General features: G+C 40.1%; 1 protein-coding gene across 1 annotated transcript; it reads right to left on the bottom strand.

Annotated features, from left to right (window-relative positions):
* Window positions 1-11,215: 11,215 nt before the first annotated feature.
* Window positions 11,216-20,594, bottom strand: wnt11 (wingless-type MMTV integration site family, member 11). Its single transcript, XM_072374390.1, has 6 exons — window positions 20,343-20,594; window positions 18,507-18,688; window positions 16,561-16,805; window positions 15,055-15,332; window positions 14,663-14,955; window positions 11,216-12,195 (listed from the first exon to the last, which is right to left on the bottom strand). Exons 2-6 carry the CDS (start codon window positions 18,587-18,589, stop codon window positions 12,021-12,023), a joined length of 1,074 nt encoding a protein of 357 aa, XP_072230491.1. The 5' UTR covers window positions 18,590-18,688; window positions 20,343-20,594; the 3' UTR covers window positions 11,216-12,020.
* Window positions 20,595-24,740: the final 4,146 nt, after the last annotated feature.

The raw sequence follows: 24,740 nt of genomic DNA, 5'->3' as shown, positions 1-24,740 counted from the left end.
TTATAAGCTCCCATCAGAGGCTTAATGTTACAGAAACAACCTTACCCGCACTCTGCAGCCAACCTAACACCCAGGTGATTTGACTGATGTGAGGTTATATACTAATGTGAGAATGCAAGACACGAAATGGATTAAATTGTTACCAGGTGAATCGAAGCGTGAGGACAGTAAATATTCACACCTGTTGCTGCCATCTTACGTGCAGTTTATGATGCCTTTGAGATGAAATTTTCTTGCAACAAGATTTTAGGAACATTATCGCATAATATTAGAATGACGGTATTATTTTTAATTGTAAGAAGGTTATCACCAAACATTTTTTTTAATATTTTAAAAGCATACCCTAACTTTGAGAGTTGCACCCTGGGATCAACATTCAAAAAAAGGCTTCCTGACAACTTACAAACTTCTTGAGAAAGAGGTTCTTAGAATAGTTGTAATAATAAATAGACAGATAAATAATTTTATCCATCTGAAGCAAGTTATGCTTACGTTTTAGTCATGAAGGTAAAGTGATAAATCCAAAGTATTCACTAGTATATTAGCTGCTTTATCTGTTTGATTAAAGGAAATAACCTTCTATTAGCCATTAAATGTTTAAATAATTTGATCGATTATGAGTAAATATAATCATTCTTGGCTAAATGAGCTTTTGATTCCAGTGTTTGTTCTGACATAAAAAGCTGTCATCAAAAATGTTCTGTGAAAAGCCAAATGTCTGACATTTGAATCTATGATCATGGCTGCTGACCCAGCACAGCACAGCACAGCACAGCACAGCTGTGAATCGTAGTGTGCTGTGGAAAGAGAACTGCGATGCAAATGCTTCAGGGAACAGATTCGTGTCGGAATGCACTGTTCTCCAACCACGCTGGCAATCACATAATATACTGCTGAGGAAAAAAGAAAAGAGATAGGAGAGAGGAGAAATGTGTCAAATGTGTTTTCCTTTTAATTTCTAAAGTGAAAATGTCTGGTTAGCAGAGGGAGGGGAGTTTATCATATTAGACAAAACAAGTTTTATGACAAGTTGGACAATTATGTGCTTAAACCTCAACTGAAAGACAGTAAACAAATAGTTGTTCTATTGGTTCATGACATACTGGTGCAGCCAACAAAAACTTCCCTTAATCATTAACTCATCATATGATAACTATTTAACATGAATCCTTTGTTGCATTATGGTAGATGTCTGGTAATGAAATTGATTGCAGTTTCAATGAAATTTGTTTTCCATAGCAACGCAGACTTTGTATATATTGGACTAATTTTTAATTGAATTGATTTGATTTTATTATTATTACATTACAGTGTGTTGGATTGTAAATGGCTTGAATTGGACAGTGTCTTTGAAGTGCCTTGAGATGGCATTTGCTGTGATTTTGCGCTTTATGAATAAAGTTTAATTGAATTGAATCTCTTAGGTCAGGTCTTTACTGGATTTTTTTTTCATTTTTCTCAAGGACATCACTTTCAGAAACTGTTCATCTGCTGTATGTAGTTTTTTAGACCTGAATTGAATAGGATCTGGTGTTCTTGCGTTACATTAATTTAGCAGGCTCTTTTTTCCCATCACAGTCCCATCATAACAACAGCAACTGTATGTATAAGAAAAACCAAACAAGGTCGATACAAAACTGAGCACCAGTGACACAGATGTGAGATTTGAAATGAAAACCAATGCAGACACGCATGCTCGACAGTGAAATCTCAACCTAAATCTGCACTGCACCGTATATTGTGCACTGAAACAATAGTGTCTGTAGCAGGTTATAAAACTGGCTGCATTCTTTTTTTTTTTTTTACTTTAACAGGCAGGCTTGGGTCACTCACACACACTCATGAAAACACATGCACACACAAACACACACACGCATTCAGAATACAAACATGTCTGTCTGCAGCTGCGTCCCTCCCCAAAGTCACACAGGGCCTTAAAGGACAAATGTTTGTTTCCTTCTTTAGAATTAATGAGGGCATTAGTTCCTGCCACCTCCACTCTTGTGCACAGACTGCACCGAGCTCCCGCTCCGCCTCAGCTTGAAAGCAAGAAGTAAATATTAGGATTTGATTATTTGGAATGAGTTGGAAATGTGCAGCCTCCAGCAGGGCCATGAGAGGGGCAGCTGGAGAAATGAGGAGGGATTGGGTCCCCTGGCAACACATCTGAAATGTGCTCCCAAGCAGGCTGTGATGTGTGCTAATTACTTTAACCCTTCACAGCTACATGCTGCCTGTAATGGCTCTGTTGTCATTGCTCTTCAGAGAAAAACTTGACCCACATATACAATGCGGTTGTTCTCTTTCAGTATTGTCAGTTGCAGAGACTCATGCTGTAGTGTTTGTGAAAGATAGAGAGCATGTAGACATACTCTTGTATTTTTTTGTATTTTTTATTTTTTATCTAGAAATAATACAACTAAAATAAACCAAGTCTGCGTCCCTGCAGTGAGATCCTAAGGTGCTGTCTGTCTCAGACTGGAAAATGGGCCTTGATGTGACTCCTTAAAAGATCTCAGGCGTTCGTCCACTCTTCTTCTCTGTGGACTTTCAATTAGATACGCACTGATAGTGAAATCCTGGGCCTATGATAATGTTGTTAATCATTTCTGTCAGTTATCCTCATTTTAATGCAGGGGAAATAATGAAATGTGCATTACAAAAATGAATTGAACAGTTATATTAGTGAACAGTACTCCAGCCCCTCATCACTCTGTCTTTGAATGAGAACAAATTGATTCATGTAAATGTTTAAGACATTTTTTTATTAGAACTGTTTACATTAAAAATAATTTTTTTGTTTAAAAAGGAAAAACAACTGTTTCAAAAGTCTTTTGTCCTGTTAAAGTATTACCAGCTCAATTACTTCTTAGTGTTTACATGGCCAAAGTAATCTTTTTTGTGCTGAACAAAATGAAATTCTTTTCTTTTTGATATGTCTCTCGGTCAGCCAGAATATTAAGCCATTTCCTTTTCGTCAGAGTCGGCCGTCAGTCTTTACCGCGGCGTCTCTGCACAGGAAGAGTCTCCAGACAAAACAGTTTGTCTGTGAAAATATTAGGTTGTGTGGCATTTCTGTGGAATACATTTAAGCTGCACAGGATGTGATGCTCCACGATCTCACTAAATCTGAGTCTAGTAGATATTTACCAACATTTTGTTCATCAATTGAGATAAAAATGTCTGACCCTGTGCATGCTGTATGATGAATGTGTGATTGTTTCATAATGAAGCCCATTTCTATACAGTGTGACAATTAACATATCTACTGTATCTTATTGCACACATTCCTTAAATTATATAAGAATATGACTTGTTGTGTCACTGAAATAGTCTTTATTTTTCAATGTCTGCTCATTCTTCTCTGCTTTCCATCAGTGTCAGATATGTTATCATTTGTCTCAGTTTCATCCTTCCTGGTCAGTGTAGCAAGAAAACGTGTTTGCCATGTCCAAAATGCTGCTTGTTTACTAGAGTATAACAAAAAGCTATTATCCATGTTGTTATTACTGTGGAACATTTGGGACTTTTTCTACCTGTAGACGTTCTCTCCGTCTTTGTTTACGACATCAAACGTGGGGCGTGTTGACCTGGAATTAAGCTGATTTGATTATGATCTGGGCTAAGCTGGAACAAACGTATGCTTCATCACGACCCAAACAATGGAGTCCTATGTGTTCGTGAGCACCTCCAAATGCGGTTTGTGTGATTTGATTCTCGTTGCATCTTGACTGTATTTATACCTTCCAGCTGTATGGTTGTCATTTCATCAAGAGGCCTAAACAGGACCACACAGACTGCTGCGAAGCATCAGTGCAGGTTTAATGAGAGCTCCTCCACGGGTATTTATCGATACCGGATTATGCGACCACACGCACTTGGTGTTAATTGGTAGATGAAACATGTTCCTAGCCCTGTTGTGTTTGGAACCAGAAGAGTTGAGTTCGAGTGTTGCAGCAGTGTCTGCTTGACAACATCCTAGATTTAATTGCCCAGCTAAGACTTGTGTTCACGCCACAACTCATGCCAGAAATAATACAGCAGTTTTCTTAAGAACCAAAGGAAAGTTGAATGCTTAGTCATTGGTATGAAAGTGCACGCTAGTTTAAAATAAACCTTCCCCTGCTGATCAGTGTAATACTGATTATTATTAAGGATGACTTTTTGAAGCCAGTGTCTGCACAGATAATTCTGGCTCATTTATTATTTGAAAATTTAAACTTGTAACGACAATATTTTCTGGTATAACATCGTTTAAAAGCACAGATTAAGCCACTTGTCATTTATATGCTGTAATATCTTATCAAATTTTAGTGTAAAAACATTAACTAACTCCAGATAGACACAAGTATTGATCAGCTAACATTATTTAAAGCATAACTTTTTAAAGCGTTAAAACTTTTGAATACTTCATGTGTTACTCACATTCATAAAGCTATTTTAATGAATACAAAACATTTTCATTAATTTGGTGAACATTCTGGCTTTGTAAACATGTCTAAATCATGGAATCATGGAAACAAAAATGTACATAAAAGAATTCACAGATGTTTTGCTGCACCTCCTCTGTGTTGTCTGACAGCTTGAATTATTTGAGGAAAACAATATTCGTCATCAATCAGGTTTCAAATTTCTTATAAAGCAGCTTTATTAGTTTCATCGTGGACCTTTTTTTCAGTCTTCACCATAAAATTTCAGTTTTGGAGTATTTGCTGGCCATGTTACTGGGTTGAGGAAAAGTTTGAACATCCTTTGCTCTGTGGCAAGATGTGTAAAAGGAGCTCAGCATCACAAAACCGCCTTTAGATTAATGGAATGAAAGTGTCCAAAGTTTCAGTGTCCACCTGGACATTTACTGTAGAGGTAATGACTGCTGTCTCTCCTGGTCTTTTACTGGACACAAACACCATATCATCAATGATTATGGAAATTAGCTTGTTTTCTTCAGGCAGTCATATTTTGCCACAGTCTGAAGTGAATTAAGTTCTTAAGAGTTTTACAATACTTTCCATTGTTTCTACTGACAACTCTCTTTTTGGGCCTTGTTTCCCATCAATCAGCCAGGTGAAAAAGCACGTTAAGCTTTGTAAGCACTTTCTCTCAACTGTAAAACTCATTTCCATTTATAGTAATGCAGGTTTTTGGTTTAGAAATGTTGATTCCATTTTTTTTTACTTCATCTCAAAACATTTTTAAAAAAATCATAAAATAATTTATGATGATGATGATAAATAATTTTATCACATTTTTTTTTGGTATTTTTTACTAAACCAAAATGTTAATGTTCAGCTATTAAAATGAATTGTTTTGTCATCTCTGTGTTGACAGAGGGGGAAAAAAAAGCTGAATGAAAATCATCCAAGTTTGGTGATTCCATAGTTTTTTGCCAGGGGTTGTAAAAGCTTCAGAGTAACATACCAGCAAAATATGATAGCGGATTTGGCCTGTGAATTTAGTAGAACTCTAAATATTTCAGCACCAGCTTCACTTTCAGTAGCAGGTTATTGATGATTGATGGTAGCACATAGTTTCCAGTTTGATATTCTTAAGCTGAAAAAAGACTAATTTTCCTATAACGCAGGTCACCAATCAGACAATTCACAAATCAAGCCAGTGCTGCAAACAAGGCTAAGCACAGATAATGGCTTTGCTGGCCTATCCAACTCGGTCTTTGCCAAATAAATGGTATTAGCTCATTCCGACAGAGAAATATGGAAGCAATTAAATTAAGGGGGTAATCTGGCTACCTTTCAAATTCACCCCAATGTTTAAGAAGGAAGAGAAAATAAAATAAATATGCGTGTGTATAAGGCTGAGTCCCTTGCTACATGTATTGCTTTTTCCTCCTATAAAATATGGCTCTTTTAAATGAGCGCACAAGTTAAGAGTTTTGCAAGGGTAAGAGACTGATTTACTGTGATGCGCTTGAGTTGCAGGAAAATAAGAAACGTCTGAATTTTAAGCCTTAGCCATTCATTTAGATAATTTAAGCAGATCGGGGAGATTTGAGCCGTGCTCTGAGTTCATATGGTCTTTATGCAGTAAGCCATGTGTGTAAGCCATGTTTAGTTTAGCTTCTCAGGAACTGTAAGTGTGTGAGGAAGCTGAGGTGCAATTTTAGCACTTAGGTCTGAACGTGTCCTCGTGCTTCAGTGTTCATTTCAAGAAGTCTTGCTTAACACAATGCTTCAACAAACCTAAAAGTTGAGCAACAGCCTTCTGAGTACACTGATATAAGGTAAAAAAAACTAGAAAGAAGGAAAATTCTTTCATATAATCTTTGGGCTACAGTCACAGCAAGAGTAGATTATTTTCAAGAAATAAAGAAGACCCACATCTGTTGTTAATACGTCGGTATAAATGACAATCAAAGTCTCTCTCGAACAATATTCACTTGTGTTTATTTTATAAAACTGGACAGAGAAACAAAAGAACACACAAATGATGATTCACAAATAAGTACAACGTGGGACACTTCGTTTATTCCAAATGTTGTTTTTCCTTATTAAATATTGTGCTCATGAAATACGTGCCTCACTGAACAGAACTATAAGGAAGAAAAAATGAACTAACAATGAACATCAGTGACATGAAAGGCTGCTGTAAATCTTGAAGATGTATCAAAAGACAGAAGATTAACCTCAGTCTTTCCATTGCATCTACTCACAAATGGAAAAACATTCATTCTAATGCTAATGAAAATGATTCTTGCATCACCCCTTTCCTCTCATTTTTTCCTTAATAACTCACCATTACTCATATGTCATTAAGCAGATTCCTTTGATGTCTTCACATGACATGAGCAACTTTGCGTGACAGCTGCCTCTTAGATTGGGATAATTCTTCATGCAGGGTGATGATATGCCTTGCAAAGGCAATCTGCCAGATGCCTTAACTGAACTGTGGTAAGAGTGGGGGGGGTAGCTCCATTTATCAGATCATCATGGCTGATCTCAATGCTCCTGGTGAGGTGAAAATTTCTCACTGGCCTAAAACAGTAGGAGTTATCCAGTCAGTGGCAGCTAAAATAGCCTCAGCCATATTCTCCAGTTACTAACAATTTCAGAGAACACACACACACACATGCGCATCAGACTAAAAGCCTCTAACATCGTAACTGAGGTCATCTTTACGTTTGCAACCCTGAATTGTCTCCTTGAATTATATGCGTAAGTTTACATAGTTTAACTCTGCCAGACGCTGGGTAAACACGGTGCCTCTTCACAGATCTTCATATGAATAAAACCATGCAGCTACCCTCTTTAACCTCTCTCAGTAATGTTAGTTAGCTGCTTTTTTTCATCCGGATTTGTTGACTCCTCGGCTGAGGGCATAGCCTGCTCTGCCGGCCCTCTGGCCAGATCTGTGATTACACGGAGCAGTGTTTACTTTTCCCAGCATACTTAGCTTGCTGGTTCTTTTATTCATGTTAATTCAGTCTCACTCTCTGCCCCTCCGTGGCTCTTCTCATCTGCCCTTCATTTGGTAGCTCATACTAAAGCTCTGCCACACACATTAACACAGATTAGATATTTAAATCTCTAGAGGTATAAATTAATCTTTTGTGGTGTTTTAATTTCCACTTAAATGTAAAGACCACAGCAGATTTGATAAACAAAGTTTCATGTTTTTTTAACTTGCATAAACTAATGTGCTTCTACATTTTCGTAGCGTTCACCTCAAAATTGGAACTTTTAACTATTAGCCCGATTTAATTTAGGAATATGTTCGATGTTCTCGTTTACACGAGATAATCATCACAATCATTACAATAAGTCTAATCTGGCTATTGTCAGCTTTGAAACCTGAACTTAAAGTGCTGATCTGTTCACCGTGCTAATCTTTGTTGTTACACGTATACTATCTTGATTTGTGTGCTATATTGAATTATAGTTTTACTGGGATTTGCTTGACTCAAAAAAATAACCAGCACTTTAGCTTAACTCCTCTTTGAAATTGGTGTTTGTAAAAATAAAGAAGTCACAGTGTTTAAAGGAAAAGAACGTTTTAAAGAATCCGGATAAACTGTAATATCAGGTGCAAACATACACTGCTTTCACAGGGGCCTGTCTTACTCAGATTAATTAAAGAAAATATTTCCATAGACTCCGTTTTGATGTTAATTCTACATCTGTTCCAAGATTTGTTTTCAGGAGGATGTCGGTGAAAGAGTAGAGGAGTTTTTAAAGATAAAGGTGAAGCCTTGATTGATTTGGTTTCTTCTGTCAATAATGACACTCAACTCAATTTAATTTTATTTATCTAAAACTTTTCAACAAGAAAGATGCAGCCTAACGTGTTTTACAGAGCAAAAGCGAAATACAAAGTGTGGAAATTAAAAATAATGTCAAAGATTAAAAGAATATCCAAATTTCTAAAAGTAATTTGTAAATAGAAAAAATGTGAAAGTAAAAATACGAATAAGATGGAGCATATAGAAACAGATCAGCGAGTTCAATATAAGCTCTTTCAAAATAGGGAAATTTTAAGCTTCATCTTAAAACAATAGATGATGTCAGTGTTTTTTTTTTTCAAAAGAAAGGAGTCTGAACACTGAAGACTCTTGAGTCCCATTCTGGTCCTGGATATTCTGGGAACTACAAATAAGCCTGTGCTTACAAGTTCATGTGAGTTTATAGAGAACAAGTTCATTCTGGTAAGATCGAGCTATGCTACAAAGGCTTTATATGTTATAAGGAGGATTTTATACCAATTTAGAGTGGCTGGCATGGAAGAAATGTGATCTCTCTTGGCATTACCAGTCAGTGCTCTGGGAATTATTTTGACAGCCAGTTAGCTTAAAAGCCAAATTAGTTTCCGGGTGGGCACCATAAACTGCTGGTGGTCACTGTCTGTTTCTCAGCCGTCCACTGGTTTGTCCTTATCTAGAAAGGTGCATGCTTTGCATGATCTGTTATCTCCCAGCAACATGCCTGAGGATGTGCACACACACACACACACACACTCAAACAAAATTGGCCTTTAACAGCACATACTGCTGGGCTCCTATTTAAAGGCTGGATAGTGAGGGTGGGGGCGGGGTTCACTAAAGTCCATTTACAGTACGGGTCAGTACATCTGAAAGCCTTTACCACTCTAGCCAAATTCTTTGTCTGCCTCATTCAGAGCTGGTTATCTAGACTGCAGGCTGCACAAAAGCAATTGGCAATATATTGTCCGGCCTGACATTAACCCCAGATATTTTCACTGCTTTCCATTAAAGTCCTCTTTTCCTCCTCTGTTACTGGGCAGTTCCCACAGAGCAAGGGGTCACGCCAACCAAGTAAAGATACTTAGACACTTGGACAAAGACAGAAAGAAAGAGTCAAAGGAAACATAACAGCAGCAGCACTTAGTTTATTTCTGACATAAACGTCCTTAAGACTCTAAAGAAATATATTTTTTAAGTGGTTCTGGCCAAACAGGCAGTCCATAGATGTCCAGCTCATACATAATTACTTTTAACACTCCATCACGACTTTGTGTTGACAGATATGAAAATGGAATAATGTTGAGAGTATTGATAACAACAGGTTCCCATTGTGGTAGCACATTCAGGGCTCACATGAAACGTGTTATTGTGTGAACTATCTCCAAGTGCGATAATTTAAGAAGGGTTAGTCTGAGGTCAGTCGAATAGTTTCACAGCATAATGATAACAATTGTTGCTCAGAGGGTCACTTGGCAACGTCCAGCATTTCCACACTAAAGCAGGACAGACTTGAAGACTATCTAATCTTTAGAGGCGTGATGAAACTACTTAATTGTCATGCTCAGGTTTTAGATTAGATCATTTCTAACAGTTTTGGTGTGCAACAAATTCTATGAGAATTTGTCAGTTTCAACATTTATACAAGAACAACTGCACCTGTAGCATTTCTTTTACATTTTTGGGGTGAGATTTTATCTGATGCCCTCACTGCCAACATTTTATCAAAATTCTAACATTCTGGAGGACATTTTACAAGTTATGAATCTGTTTCAAAACAATTACGCATTACCTCTTATATGGCTTGAGGGCATTGTGCAAGTCCACAATCAGCAGGTGAGGCTTTGTATTTCTGTCGTGGTAAACATAGTGACAGGCAGCAGTGGGTGAACTCAACCTATTTTCTCCAAATGCCAGGCTGAGGAATGCCAGTGACTGAAGAGTCCTTGAGGCTGTCGACGGACAGGCCTGTGTGCAAACGGAGGAGCCTCCCCCTCACCTGCAGTGCAGATCCTCCCTGCCCCCAAACCCAGAGACCACAGTGAGCTGTCTGTCTCTCTGGCCGCTGCTGCTTCCACATTGTTGCTGGATAGCATGCGTCGATCAAACTTTGTTCTTATATGACTTCTTACAAGTTGTTATTTAGTTACAATCCCCTTTTGTGTTGTTATCATGCTTACGTTTTGGTTCGAAGTTGGAGTTTTAGATAAGATACTGTATGTAGGGTCTCGTCTTTGGATCTGGAGTCACATGTCTCCTCATTACCTGAAATAGATCTTCCAAATCAGCTCTACTTAACCTGCATTTGTAGTCAAAAAATTCAATTAAATGGAAAGGACAGCTGCGAAGTAAGTTAAGCATCATGAAAATAGACAGTGAAATCTAAAAGACTGGCGATAACATTCCCATCAGCTTGGTTTTGTAAAATATGCAGGGTTGTTTTGGGAGTTTTTGTGCCTCCGCAGGCTCAGGTCAAGATATGTTACTGCTCAAGTGAGCCTCATGTGCAGGATGGTTATGTGATGTATCATGGGAGTCACCGCTCAACATCGTCCAAAACTCTTTCTGTCAGTGTAAAATCATGGGAACAGCCTTAGCCAAGGCTAGTCATATGTCAGTGTCCCCCAACTGGGGGAAGTCTGCCTTTAAGTTTGAAACAAATTAGACTTGACTTGCCTTGCATTTAATGTTTGTCCCTTGGATCTCTGAGTAACAGAAACATGAGTGTTTTGAGGTTGAAAACTGTGGTAGGAGTGACATAATTCCTTTTGCAATGGCCTTTGTGAGGAGCTGGAATGTCCAAACACTTTCCCAGGGCTTGGGTAATTCAGAGCGCTATCCCAATAGACTGACAGGTTGAACCCTTCAACTCATTACTTGCTGTGCTGAGCTGGTCGACTCACACTACTACTATACACTGTACTGTACTGTAAGCTCTGGTTAATTGGGATTTTATTAAACTGAGTGACACTCAGTTTAAAAATAATAAATCTCGGAGATTAAGGATTATTTTATAAATACTTCTTTCTTTATTTCAGTATACAAAATAACAGTATATACATCCACACAAAAGTGGTTTACAAAATCCATGAGTTCAGCTCATATGCTCTGAAAATATAATATATTTTGAACTGCCTGCTTGTCAGACAAAAAGGAGATAATGCTCCACTTCACAAAGCTCTTAATTTTTTTTTTCTATCCACAGGGAGGCAGGCACATCATGATTCACACAGGGCACATGTTCAGAGTCCAAAACATCAACCACAAAAATGTTCCATGATTGAAAAGTACTTGAGGTTCCCTTTGTGTTCCTCTGTTCTCCATTTCTGAGGAGAAAAATGTTTTGATGGTACCTTTAAAAAAAAAAAGTGGATCCATGAGAACTCTTTGATTTCCGTGGAATGGAGTCAAACATAAGTCAGGAGAATCCTCCAGCATAGAATCCAATATTATTTCTTTTTATTAGAGATATGATAAAACTGACTCTGTGTATCCCTTTCGGGAGCATAGGGGGATTATAATTATTAACATGAAAAAGAAAATACCCAGAAGGATGGTGGCGTTCACGTCAACCAACCTGCACCGTCACCACACTTTCCATGTCCAGGTATGTGCAGGAAAAAACCTTGAAGCCCAATTGGAAGTTTGGAGTTTCATACAAAAATGATACTGCACAAGAAAAGATCACTTCTTGCTGAGATACGCATGCTAAAGCTTAAGACAAAAGTAAGCCTTCTCGGTATTGTAGTGCTTTGGTTAATCTGTAGCCACAAAGTAGAGGGATGCTGGTGGGGCCGGCAGAAGCACCGACTCATTTGCAGACGTATCTCTCCACAATCCGTTCGCACTTTTTGCAGGTGACGTAGCAGCACCAGTGGTACTTGCAGTGGCAGCGTTCCACCAGCTTCTCTGTGTACGGGTTGTAGCCACGGCCACAGCACATCAGGTCACAACTGTCGCTGCCGACTGAGGTTTTGTTGCATTGCCTGAAAACAGCAGAAGATACTATTTTAACATTTATTCCATTTTGTGTGGCGATAATACATTTTCCCAGCGAAGGTGGTAAAAAGAAAAGCACATTTGGTCCGAACAAGCTGCTATGAAAGCAAAGATGTTTCAAGGTTGCTTTCCTGCCCAACACAATGAAGTTTACGGCTTCTTTCTAAAACCTTTTGCATGATCTCGCAGCCTGTCAGGAGTCTACAATAGTCTTTTAAAAAGGCTTGACTGACTGTTGGGGTTTACCCTTTTGTGCACTCTTTATCCCAAACATTTTTTTTCTTCCATTTTTTCTTTTTGTTTCGTTGTCTTTGAGCAGTGGGTGCTTTTGAGCCTCTCATTCCAGAGGCCTGGGGCATCCTGAATGAGCAAAGAATAGTTCTGTCATAAATCACGCTGAATACACAGGACTACCCTCCTTCTCTTTGGCTTGCCCTCTGCACATAATTGTTTTGTTTTATGATGGCAGAGTGTTAATGACCAGTGGGGTGAGAGAGCCGCTGAACTAATGGTTCCTGCAGGAGTGAATGAGAACAAGGAGGAGGGACGGGAGTCATCGAGAGTGTCAGACAGGTTTTTTACATCTGGAGAAACTGGCAAAACCCCCACTCACTTATAGTTTGTAAGGAGCAAGAGTACAGCAGTACATATTTGATTGTTCACATCTGCAAATTTTAAGGGGAGATACTATAATGTAATTTAAGATTAAAGAACAGGCTCTTCAAAGGGTGAACACACACTTCTGTAGCAGTGATCACACTTTATCTATTAGGAACTGCTGCTAAAAGCCACTTTCCTTGTCCCAGCTTCTCTCACTAACAAGAGAAACTGATACAGCTTTGCCTCTGCTCTCAGGTGTGGCACAAGACAATTGAAGTATGAAAAAAAAGGCCATTCGTGAGTAAAAAAATCAGCGAGAATCAGACGATATTGTGACCATGTGATCGTGCAAGACAGGAAGCTTGTGCGATAAAAATCTATCTTGACGCTAATGGAAATAAAGCAGTAGTGGTGTAGACTGCGTGGCAGTCACGTTATCAGACTGCAGTTGATGCACTGAGCAGTGTCCTTGACATGAGGCCTGTCCTGCTTATCTGTGAAGCCTGTCCTGCTTATCTGTGATAAGTGGCATAAGGCTGAGGGACACATGATTTGACAGTCATGTGATGTATGACATTGCTAACAACCCACAAAATCCCTTGCTCCTCAGAAGCTTAACACAACTGTGATTGTATTTTGGTGCTGTTAAAGCCTGCTATGGTGCGTGTGGGTGCATAATACTGCATGTAATCTAGTCAAGTAGAGTGTTTCTGGTTAAACAAGCAAACAAGTCAGCGGTAGGGTGGTGCTGGCATAATGACTAAGATCAGGTTTGGAAAAGTTAACAGAGTTAGTGGAGAACGTTCAGGATGCCCTCATGATTAGTGCCTCTGTACCCTGCAGTCCAAAACAAAATAATAAAACCTGAGATGTTACTCCAAATTCCAAAATCCTGGGAAATTCAATAAGCTTACAAGCTTACAAGTGCTCTGTGTTTTAGTGTTATTTCTGGTGCTGGTTGTCCAGGTTAGACCTTCAGACTTAAGGGTTTCCTGGTTGCACAGTTCTCACAGAGCAGCATCATCTCACACAGATCACTGAAGTGAAAGGTGTAGGTAAACCTTTATCTTTGGACGACCACTAACTATATCCCTCTTTCTGTTGCCCTCTCAAAACAATATCAGCTTGAGTGCCCTCAGTCCCAAGAATAACCACATTGGTCATTGTCTCAGATAGCAGCCCAGGCACTACATTCACAGTGGCCTTTTCTATGGCACATGCTCAGACAAGCCACAGACGACACACTCTCAGGGTACACTGGTTGTTATCAGCCAGCCAGGAAAATAAATGGTGCCACTCGGAATGACAGCACTTCACTTAAGTCAACATCCTGGATGAACAGACAGTCAGGATTGGTCATTTCCTCTTTGTCTGCTGCTGATGTGAGTCATGCTTACGAATCTAACTGCAAATAATGGCAAAGTATCAATTTGACCAAATGTCCACTTCTTTGTCATACATGCTAAAAGTCAACTAATTAGATTGAAATCTAATTGAAAATTAGATCAGTGCTACGTTGCAGCATACGCACCTCCACACAAATTTAACAAGTTATGGTGTGAATACAGCCACAACAGCTGTGATTGATCCAACTTTGAAAGCGGTATGATAATCCTGCAGAATGAAACATGTAAAAGGTAACAGGCTGTGGTCTGCCTGAAGCTATATGCTGTGTCAGTCCGTGAATGGTCTGTCTGTTCAGTGGTCATACCTGCTCTGAGTCTAACTGCGGGCCGACAGAGACACACCACTGCACGGGTATAAACATTGACAGAGGTGCACGGCACGTTTGTAGACGAGGAAACATGAACCAAGCTCAACTGTCAAACGAGTGTTGCGCCCTGGTAGTCTCACCTGTCCTGCGTGCCAACAGAGCCATGTTTTTCATTCTTGGTGCAGAAGTCCGGGGAGCTCTGCAAGTAGACCAGTTCGTTCTCCCTCACCGGCCTAATGTCAATGTCTTTGGGAACCAGCTGCTTGCGTGTCCCCATAGGCCGATGAACCACCTTGGTTGCAGACAGGTACTTGATCTTAAGGTCCATGGCAATCTCCCTGAGGTCTTGGAGGCCTTTCCAGCAAGTCCTTATGGAGCAGGACCCAGACACACCATGACATTTACACTTCATCACCAGAGCCTCTTTCAATACCTAGACATAAAGACATGGAGATTAACCTACTATTTACGGGCAACTTCTTTGTGTGTTTCCTTTTGTTTTAAGACAGAATTATCTGTCTGTACTGTGTACCTGTCTCCCGACTTCACTGTTGTGTAGATGCATCAGTTTGTTGGCGTGTGATCCTGAGCGCTTCATCTTCATGGGCGCATCAGAGAACTTGGAGCCCATCATCAAACCAAAGTGCAGGTTGTCACCACAGCCACCCCAGCGATAGCCAGGCTCTGGGATTTCCGAAGGAATTGGACCACATGAACACATCCGCAAATCCCCAGAAGTGCACGCCCGCGCTATGGTGTGACTGATGGTTGCTGCAGACAGGGCATAGACAAATGCAGCCTCCCTTGTTCCTGATGAAATCAGAAAAGGAAAGTCTAATTATAAAGGTTCCAAGAGAATACTACAGATATAAGATATAATATGTTGTTTAACCTGTTGTCTACTATTATTTGTTTATTTCGTTCACCCTGTCCTTTGTTAATCCTATCATTTGAGAAAATTTGCAAACCTCTATATTATTATTACTCCAATACGATCAATCACTCTATCTATGAACTGGCTAAATGCCTTTTACTATAGCAGTTTTAGGTACAGAATCAGTAATTTAATGTATGAAATACTGAAGTATATATAGTATATATTTATAAATACTTACATTTATAATAATCAGTTATGAGAAACCTACCTCTGTCACAAGCTGCACATTTTCACACAGAGTTTTGTTACAATATCATTTATTGTAAAAGGCTGAATACTAATGTGTTAGCTTCAAACTCATCATATAAAGCTTTGACTGATGTTTGTCAGAATAGATTCGAATAAATGTAAAAAATTACAGCAGGAAAGGAAAGGGCAAAAAAAAAATTCAGCTCACACAAAGTTTTTTTCTTCATGTTGAACCTTTCTGCTGTCTGGTCTGTTCCTCCTTTAAACTCTAGTTTTCTTTAGTCTCAGTTGAAAAGAAACTCGATGCAAAATATGCATCTTTCAAACATCACGGCTCACACTGTAATGCAGAGTGAGCGCTGATGTAATAGATTGCGATGTGCATACACAGAGAGCACATATGTTAAAGCATGGGAGCAATTGGAAGTAGGGGAAGAAATCATGTATGACCGTGGGCTGGTTAGATCAAAGCCAAGTCTGGACAGAGATGAGCCATTTCCTGTCCAATGCAGGCTGTTCATTTACCCAAAGGCAGCCATGTCGTTTTCAGGGAGTGCTGTACAGCCCTCCTCTGCCCTCTCCCACTGCACAACAACCATCTCTGTCTGATTCAAGGTCTTATTGGCAGTAGAAGCAGCTAGGTCAAACTACAGGACAAACAAGCGTGAAGCCTGAGAATTATGTGGATTTCAGAAATAACAAACCAATTACTATACCAAATAACAGCTTCAGTAAAAGTCCCTGGGGGGGGCTCATTTTGGCATATTTTTTTCTGGCAGCAGAAAAGTGGAAAGACAAGGGAATGTGTCATCTTAAAGCAGACCAGATTCTAGTTTGTTAAAAACCTACATTTTCTCCTCTTTTCCTCTAACCACCATGCACATTGTCATCGCAGACTGTTAATGCTCATACCTCTGTCCAGGTCTGGCCGATATTTTGGGACGTCAGGAGGGATGTCAATCGAGGAGCAGTTCCAGCGCATATCAGCGAAGGTCTTCTGGCATGTTTTCTTGACTTCGCGGGCAGCTTGGATGATGGTTTGCATGAGCTCCAGGTTACTGCGGCACAGCTGAGCTTGGAAGGACACCATACCAGGCAGCTGCTTACAGTGCTGGGACTGGTTGATGTGTAAAGAGGCAGGAGTGTGTGAAAGTGCTCTACAAGGAGAGAAGACAAGTCCAAAGCATTTGGTCAGTATACATTATAATGCACGTATCGTGGTGATGGAAACAAAATGCTAATTGCTACATCAAGTTGTGAAATAATCACTTTTAAGGGAATCTGTGAGTTTATTTGCTGTGTTGTGTCAGCAAATTGATTTTTCCAGTGTACATACACTTCAAGTTTTTACCATATAACTGAAAAATCGAAACAGATAATGCCTCCGGCAGAGAAATATTTTGGCATGCGACGCAGCAAAGACCCATCTTATCACAGTGAAACTCTCAAAGGAAAGTCAGCTGTGGATTCATAAAATACAAGTGACACCTTCTTGGCACCGGGTTTTTCTTTTGTTAAAGCACTGAGAGGCCTCAAGATGTGCCAAAAAAAAAGCCTTGCTAAATTCAGTTCCTTACACAGATGAGAAACTGTGTAGATTTCTCATCATTTGAGTTTTCCTCCACAGGAAGCGTCATCCTCTGTGGCCTCACTTTGACGTGAATCATCTGTTTACAGACTATTAAAGCGTGCACACATTTGATTTAAACTATTCTAAGTTATTGGGGATTTACTTAATAGAGAAAGCACAGGAGGGCAGGTTAGCTCTGATCTCTGCTCTTTGAGTCTTGTACTCTGTTGAGAGTTCGTGAGAACCAAGCAACACGGCCTCCACCTTGGCCTGTTTTGCATTAGGGGCCATGGGGCCGCCACTATGTGCCCAACGATAAGCTACAACTCTGCTGTGCTTGTGGTAACCCAGCACTCACAGGTGTTTACAGCTGCATCTGTTTTGCATTGGACCGCTGTGCATTATCAAGACTGTAAGACTTCTCAGTTAGATTTAGGACATGCCATCCTTGCTCTTACAGGCACATCTGCTAAAGTGTTCCCATTGAATATTACAACCTCTCATTCAGATTTTAGTCCACGGAAATGTTTGGTAGAGCCAAGCAAAAAGATATGCTTTTACTGTGATCAGATGGAAAACAAAAGGGATAAAAACTCAGACAATACAACACACAGAGCACAAAGTCCCGAGTGTTTCCAAAAATGCCAAACGTACAAATGAAACAAACACGTCCAAAAAAAAGCGACCTTAAAATAGCAAATTTTATGGGCTTTCCAAAATGACTGTGAAAATTATTGTTTGCTTTTACTCAACAATGAAATCAGTGTGGTGCTCCGTAAAAGCGATCAACATTTACAGCATCACAGCTTCTTTCTCCAGCGAACTATTTTTACGATCTGAGGTCGAACTAGACTACACACAGAAAGACGTGACAACACTGGCGCTGTCTACGCCACCAAGACGCCGCCTCGTTTTATTTTCTCTTCTTCTTCTTCTTCTTGTACAGTCGGAGTTAATTTCTGTCTGCGATCAGATTTGAAACACGCACAGGGTCTCGTTTTACTCGGGCTACATTAAAAAACAGTAAAATAAAGAGATTTCCATTCACAAGCTAAAGAACCACCAGCTAATTTAGTGTCCAGCTGATCAGATAAACATGCACACTGTACACAGCGGAAACTTGGAGAATGTTAGGGCCCACTTCCAAGCTGCCACGGTTCCTACACTCCATAAAACATGCAAACAATATCACTTGCCCTCATTACAACATCTTCTTTAATGGTGTTCACATGCAAAGCAGGGTAAAAATGGTAATAGGCTTATAGAAGGAGATGGCGGAGATACTTACAGCCATTTGATGCCCGAGCAGACCTGAGACAGCAGCAGAGCCGTGAGCACACCAAGAGGCAGGATGTGAGAGCTGCTCCTCATGATCAACAGTAGCTCCAGTTCACACAGAACACAAAAACAAAGGGTCGTTGGGCTCAAACTCAGAGGTCAGCTCTCATGGCACAGCTCCTCTGCTAAATCCTGGAATAAATAATGGAAATGATATGAATGACTGCCCAGGACCACAGCGAGCCAGTTGGAATGTTTTGCGATGAGTTGTTGAATACGATGTGTTCGCTGTAAAGCCAACGATGGAAATCTGTGCTCTGCAACCTCACAATGTTTATATCTCAAAAAGATTATTAAAAAACAGGTGAAACATTACGTCCAGCCAATTTAACTAAGCAGTTCAGGAAGAGCGTTTGTTTTAGTTCTCTCTCCAACAACCTCACACGTTATTTCAAAACTGCAAACTTGGACACGAGCAGGCCTTTTGTGGAAAAGTCCCTTGGCGTCCGCTAACACACTGTTAAGCATTCAAGCATGCTGTAAAGAAAATCCACAGTAAGAGCTCCTTCTGCAACTCACCGTACACACTAGAAGCTAAAACAAGTACAGCAGACACAAAAGAATCATTAGCTTGATCACAAACAGAGTTCCGTGCTTCTTTAAACATTCGGAGTTTCAGTCATTTATTCAACTACTTTTCTTATTTCCTAATCACTGTTTAATTTTTCTCTGATTTATTTTGGACCTCACATTGCTCAAATTAGGTTTAGAGGACAGGATTAATTGGGTTACAGATTATACAACCCCGTGAACTAATGCTAAACTCTGAGGCAGACACGTTTGGACAACAGCCCCCCCCCCCACCCCCCCCTATCTCCGTGTCCTATCGAGCAGTGTGTTTTAGCCCCTTTAATTCGATTTGGTGTCACCAGTGGAAAAAAATGCTAAGAATTTCAGATAGGCTCACTTTAGTGGGACACCAGCACACAGATCAAGACAGTGATTTGCGGTCAGGGGACAGGGCAGCGCATCAGAGGCATTATCTGATAGTGCTCCGAGGTGTTGATAAGAGACTCCTTTGAAGGGAGCTTAAAGCGAGGGCGTGAAGAGCGCAGGTAGCTGATAATAGGCCTCTCTGAAGCGCCAGTTCCGGTGCTCATTGGCCGAGGCTACTCCGAAACTGTGAAACTCGCTGATATTAATTATTCAAATGAGCCAATTGAAACCAATCGAGCGACCCGTGTGGTAGCTTTTTTTTTCAAGTTCCAGTGTCCGGCCTGTGAGTTACGATAACAGAACAATTAACCTATCACTGATTATCAATGAAAAAACGGGAGTTAAGGATTTAACTGCTTTACGCTTACATGTGACCAAAGTGGCCCGAACAGTTCTCGTTTAAACAAATAAAGCTACACAATCCAATGTGTGTCTGTTTTTTAAAAAAATACAATTCATAGTCTCTCATCAAGCTGAGATAAACGAGGCACAACACACAGTGGATTACTAACGTTGAGTTAAACTATTTTATAGTCTCACACATTTATTATAACCGCTTATAAATACAAAAACCCTCCTGGGGAAAGTCTTTAAAAGTCTCTTCTACGGCTGGGACGTGTATCTAGAAGCAGGTTTAAATGTATTTCAATTTTTTTCAAAAATTTAAAATAAACTCGCATGCATCTGTGGACACATGTCGGAAAAGGTCAAACTCGTGCTAATCCTGTCATAAATTAACTGATACTTAGTTACAATTCATCTCTAACTCAACGAACACACTTTATTCCCCTTTGTGTTGAAGGCACCCGGTCTCAGGCAACTTTTTCCTCCAGCCAGAGTTTCAGCTCACCTTTGCCGCGGCGCGCTGCTCTCTTCGCTCAACAAACCAACGCAAGCCAGGGGGAAAAAGTCAAATCTCAGCAGGTCGGAATATCCTTTCGGTCAGCTCTCTGTGTCCTTATCAGCCTGACGTACTCGTAAAATCCAGCACGGGGTGGTAGAATGGCTCCGGACAGGTACGCATGGTGTGTATCAGAGCGGTGTCGGTCAGCGCGCGCGTGTGCGTATGAGAGAGGCTGGAGTGGAGGAGAGTGAATGAGCTGAGTGGGGGCTGACTGAGCTCTAAAGTACTCCTGCCCTGCTTTGATCTCACTGCTGATGTCAGACCAGCATTAGCATAAGAAAGCTGGCTGCACCGGGACCAGAGCTCGGCTGCTCGGGGATTTTGTTAACCAGCCGTAAAGACTCCGAAACTGCACCTTAATATTTCCACAGGGAGCTGGAATGACTTACAGTGAATCCGTAATGATGAATAGTCCACACACTGGCCTTATTTTAATGACATTTTATTGTGTCTCTGGTATTATTATAAAACTCCAGTACAGATTCCTGAAAGGATACTAGGTCACGACTTATCAAGTTTCACATTAATCATCGTGTCACCAGTAATTCTGCTAAAGAGCTGATATTAGAATATTGACCGTCTTTGTATGAATTTATGTTTTAGATTAGAATCATATTTCTTTATCTAACAACAACGTTTCTGTAGATAAACAATCATTTTACACATGACATAGTTTGAAAAAAAGTTTTTAAATGATATATTACAAAATAATAAGGTTCTCTATCAGATTTTGCATGAAACAATTTAAGTAATAATAGATCGAGAGTTAAAATGCCACATTGAAACATTTATGTGAAATCTATTAAATTTTTTAAATTTTATTCTGAAGAGATTTAACAAATACAGATAAATGAGATATAAGAAATGTTCCAAACACCCTTGAGGGGGTGAAAGGGCTGATGGAATCATTCTACTATAATTATTGAAAATGTTCACGTCTCTCATACTTCTTCAGCGCTGGAAACACAACAGCGACTCGGCTGTGGTAAATCTCTGCTTGCTCACTCTTTCATTTATACGTAAACTGCCTTCGTGAAAATTATTCCAGAGGTGATGTTTAATGGAAACGTCATCATCATGTACACAAATGAAATATCATTTTCACTCAAATTTGAAACTGCGATCACTCTAAAATACAAATGAGGCTCTAACTTCACTGCAACACCAAACACATCTTTCATTGATCAGTGCGGACGCCATATGATAGCTAATAAATATGCGTTCTAATACAGTGTGATAGGATGTTGTGGGTTTTCAGATGCAGACACAAATACTTTTCAACATGTGTTTTGTTAAAAAGAAATTTAAAAAGAGAGAAATAGAAAAGCTTCCTAATGTTACATAGCTCATAGCCTGATTTCCTCAAATATGAACCACAGTGTAAGTGATACACTGCCGAGCCAGCTGTGGGAAAGTAACGTATAGTTTCCCTCTGAATCTGACAAAAGGCAATGCTGAGCTGTCGTCCAGACCTTGACCTTGCAGCTTGTGCAGCTAATACGGCTGACCCCACTGTTCTACCGGGAACTGCAATCCAGGTGTTGTCGTGTTGTCTCTGAAGCAGACAGAGACCACAACAAGCCCTTGTTTCGATATCTGTTTGCCAAACGGGGTCTGCTGTGCGATAGTTCCATGTGCATGTATGCTATTTACAATTCGCAGGGCTGGGATCCTGCTCCCAGAGACTCAATGGATTTGAAATGGCAGTCAGTTGTGAATGGGCGCAGGGTCAGAGTGTGTGTGGGAGTTGTGGAGCTTCCAGCAGGACCGGGCCTGTCTACAGACAGACTTTTTACACACAGGCTCTCCATTCCTGAGCTAGGATCAACACGCAGCCCCTTGATCTTCGTCTCACCTTGCAAGCAACGCAAAGGGGGGAGGAGAGACAGAAGGGGGATAAGAGAACCACTGTGGTTCATTATAATGAAATAACTCATGTAGTGTAACAGCGGAGTCAGAGCTGAGTTATGATAGATAATCCACATCTAGGATGAAAACCAGCTTTACGGAGATAATGTTACACTTACATTGTAGTTTTTAACTGTCACTACAGTCAGCTTTAGACATGAGGGGATTACTGGTGAACATGCTACAGTGGGTCTGTGGAAATTCCTGTTTCTAGTACAGCTGCAGGTCTCCAAAATGTGCATTTAAAACGCACCGTAGCTTAACATACATGTGGTTTGAGCCTAAGCTTAAAGTTAATTTTCAAGCAACGCCAATATTAAATGTGAAAAATCCTCGGGTACCATTAAAACCCACAGAGATATGTCAAACCCAGAAATGCAAACTAGTTTATAAGCCTTCGTGAAACACTGCACATGCAAATTGTATATAGATAATTCTTGTGTTTTAAATCTGTTGCCACATTGTAAATGTTTTAAAATAAGTTTTGTGAGTGTTGTGAATAGAGGATGGTGTTAAGCCGACTCTGGCTTCAAAATGTTTGGGGAGTAAGGAGTCTCTCAGCGCGGGGCCATTGTCCCTCGAATCTCAAGAGGATCAAGCCAATATCATGAATCAGGAAGCTCGGCGGGGGAAGGGATGGGGACACTCAACTTTCACCCAGGAGGATCAGAGCCTGAGTGGGTGCAGAGTTACTGTTATGGCCTTGGAAAGCCCTCCCATGCTCCTGCGGGGTCGCAAAACTAAACTGGGCTCGGACAAATAGAGTAAACGTATGTTTCTTTGTGTTGGATTTGTAATTTTCCTCTTTGTTTGTTGGGCTGCTTTGATGTTAAGTTTTCATTATACAACCGGGTTAAAAAAAAAATCTCAAACTATTGGCAGTGAGCTTGACATTTTTTGCTATCTGCCTCCTTTAATTTAGTCAGTGTTTGATGAAAATACAGCAACACACAAACCACAATAATGAACTAATGGAGGTAAAACTCGGACGAGGAACCTTCATCACTGCATGTTCTTTATTATCAGCGAAACCCTTTTAACTGTAAATAATTATCCAATTAAAAGAAAGCCAGGAATTTGATTAACAGCCATTTTTTCATTGAATAAAGCGAGACCTTAAAAGGGAATTTTCCAAATGGAAACAATCAACGAACTGTACCCGTAACGGTTCGCTCTCATTCTGCCTCTCATCTCCTGTCACACATTAATTGGTACAGGGTTCTGCTGCCAGCTGAGTATCGACAAATAACAAGAACATTACATGTCATGTGCAGCATCCGCTAAAAAGTAAAAAGGTTCTGGATGAGCCTCACTGCAGCCTGGTGAAAACCCCACCACCTTCGGGTGTCAGGCCTGTGAAAGCTAATGCAGCTCACAGTGGGGGATCACAATGGAGATGAGCTACATTCAGTCTGTGCCCCGCAGGACAAGACTGGACCTACACGTTTCCTATATAACATTTGTTTACTACCTCTGTCTCAGTTGTGCTTTTAGGACAGACTCCTTTCAAGTGACAGATGGGTGGCACTTTTGAACTTCATGTGGCCCTTCAGGAGCACTTTAGTCGGCGCTCCACCACCATGATCTGGGTGCATGGGGCCGATGGCAAATGCTCTGACCAGGAGGATGATACCAACAGGGTGTGATCGTTGGGGAAAAAAGACAAACTAAAATCCCATGGCTGTTTTAGTTTGACCTGATGGCATAAAAAAATAGGTTCCAAAGAAATAACTAACAAAGCACATTTTTTCTATGCTTTCATATCACTGAAGAGTCGTAAATCTGAGTTTAATGACTGTATCCACAGCATGACAGTGATGCCACTTTAAAGGGAAAATGTATTCTGTTCGTATTCCACAGTGAATAGGTCAATTTAACATAAACCGCTGAAGTGGAAATCAGAGGGCCATGACATAAATTGATGAAGTATTAAGAACCACCACATTACACTGAACTGAGCTTTAATGCAGAGTTACAGTCGGTATGTTTACACGACACTGAGAAAAAAGCTAATTATTGTGTTACACCGACCAAAACCAGACTTTCACAATGTATGTCTGCAAAGTCCGATCAAAGTCTTACAAAATGGATCTTTAAAAGCCGAAGTAACAGCCAGATTATTTGGTTGGTTGTCGAATAACTTTTGTATGTAAATAATCAGTTAATCTCAATCTGGCCTCGGTTGACTGCCCTTACATCACAGATCCCATCCAGCCTGTAACAACAAAGAATAAACACAAGGGATATTCTTTGTTTCTTACAGTAAAGTGTGCATTGCTACAGCTGAGTTCCAAATAAAACTGCTCTCATAAACAAATTTAAAAAAAGATATTTTTCATGTCAAACAGCAGCACTCATCAGACGTGACTGAAAAGCAGGCTATTAAGATTCATGTCAGCTCGCGGTACACTTAAAGGGATTCCAGACCGCTGTTAT

This window comes from Leuresthes tenuis, unplaced genomic scaffold, assembly GCF_036924035.1.
Source record: "Leuresthes tenuis unplaced genomic scaffold, fLeuTen1.0.hap1 SCAF_21, whole genome shotgun sequence".
NCBI classification, from domain to species: domain Eukaryota; kingdom Metazoa; phylum Chordata; class Actinopteri; order Atheriniformes; family Atherinopsidae; genus Leuresthes; species Leuresthes tenuis.
Note: the sequence above shows the minus strand (reverse complement) of the source record. Positions and strands in the feature narration are given on the sequence as shown.

What these genes read in the sequence shown, in the direction of transcription:
- wnt11 (XM_072374390.1), bottom strand. Translation starts at nt 18,589, where the DNA reads ATGAGGAGCAGCTCTCACATCCTGCCTCTTGGTGTGCTCACGGCTCTG. An exon ending in TCGGCCAGACCTGGACAGAG is followed by an intron (nt 15,333 to 16,560) that starts GTATGAGCATTA and finishes TGATTTCATCAG; the next exon opens with GAACAAGGGAGGCTGCATTT. An exon ending in ACAGTGAAGTCGGGAGACAG is followed by an intron (nt 14,956 to 15,054) that starts GTACACAGTACA and finishes CTTTATGTCTAG; the next exon opens with GTATTGAAAGAGGCTCTGGT.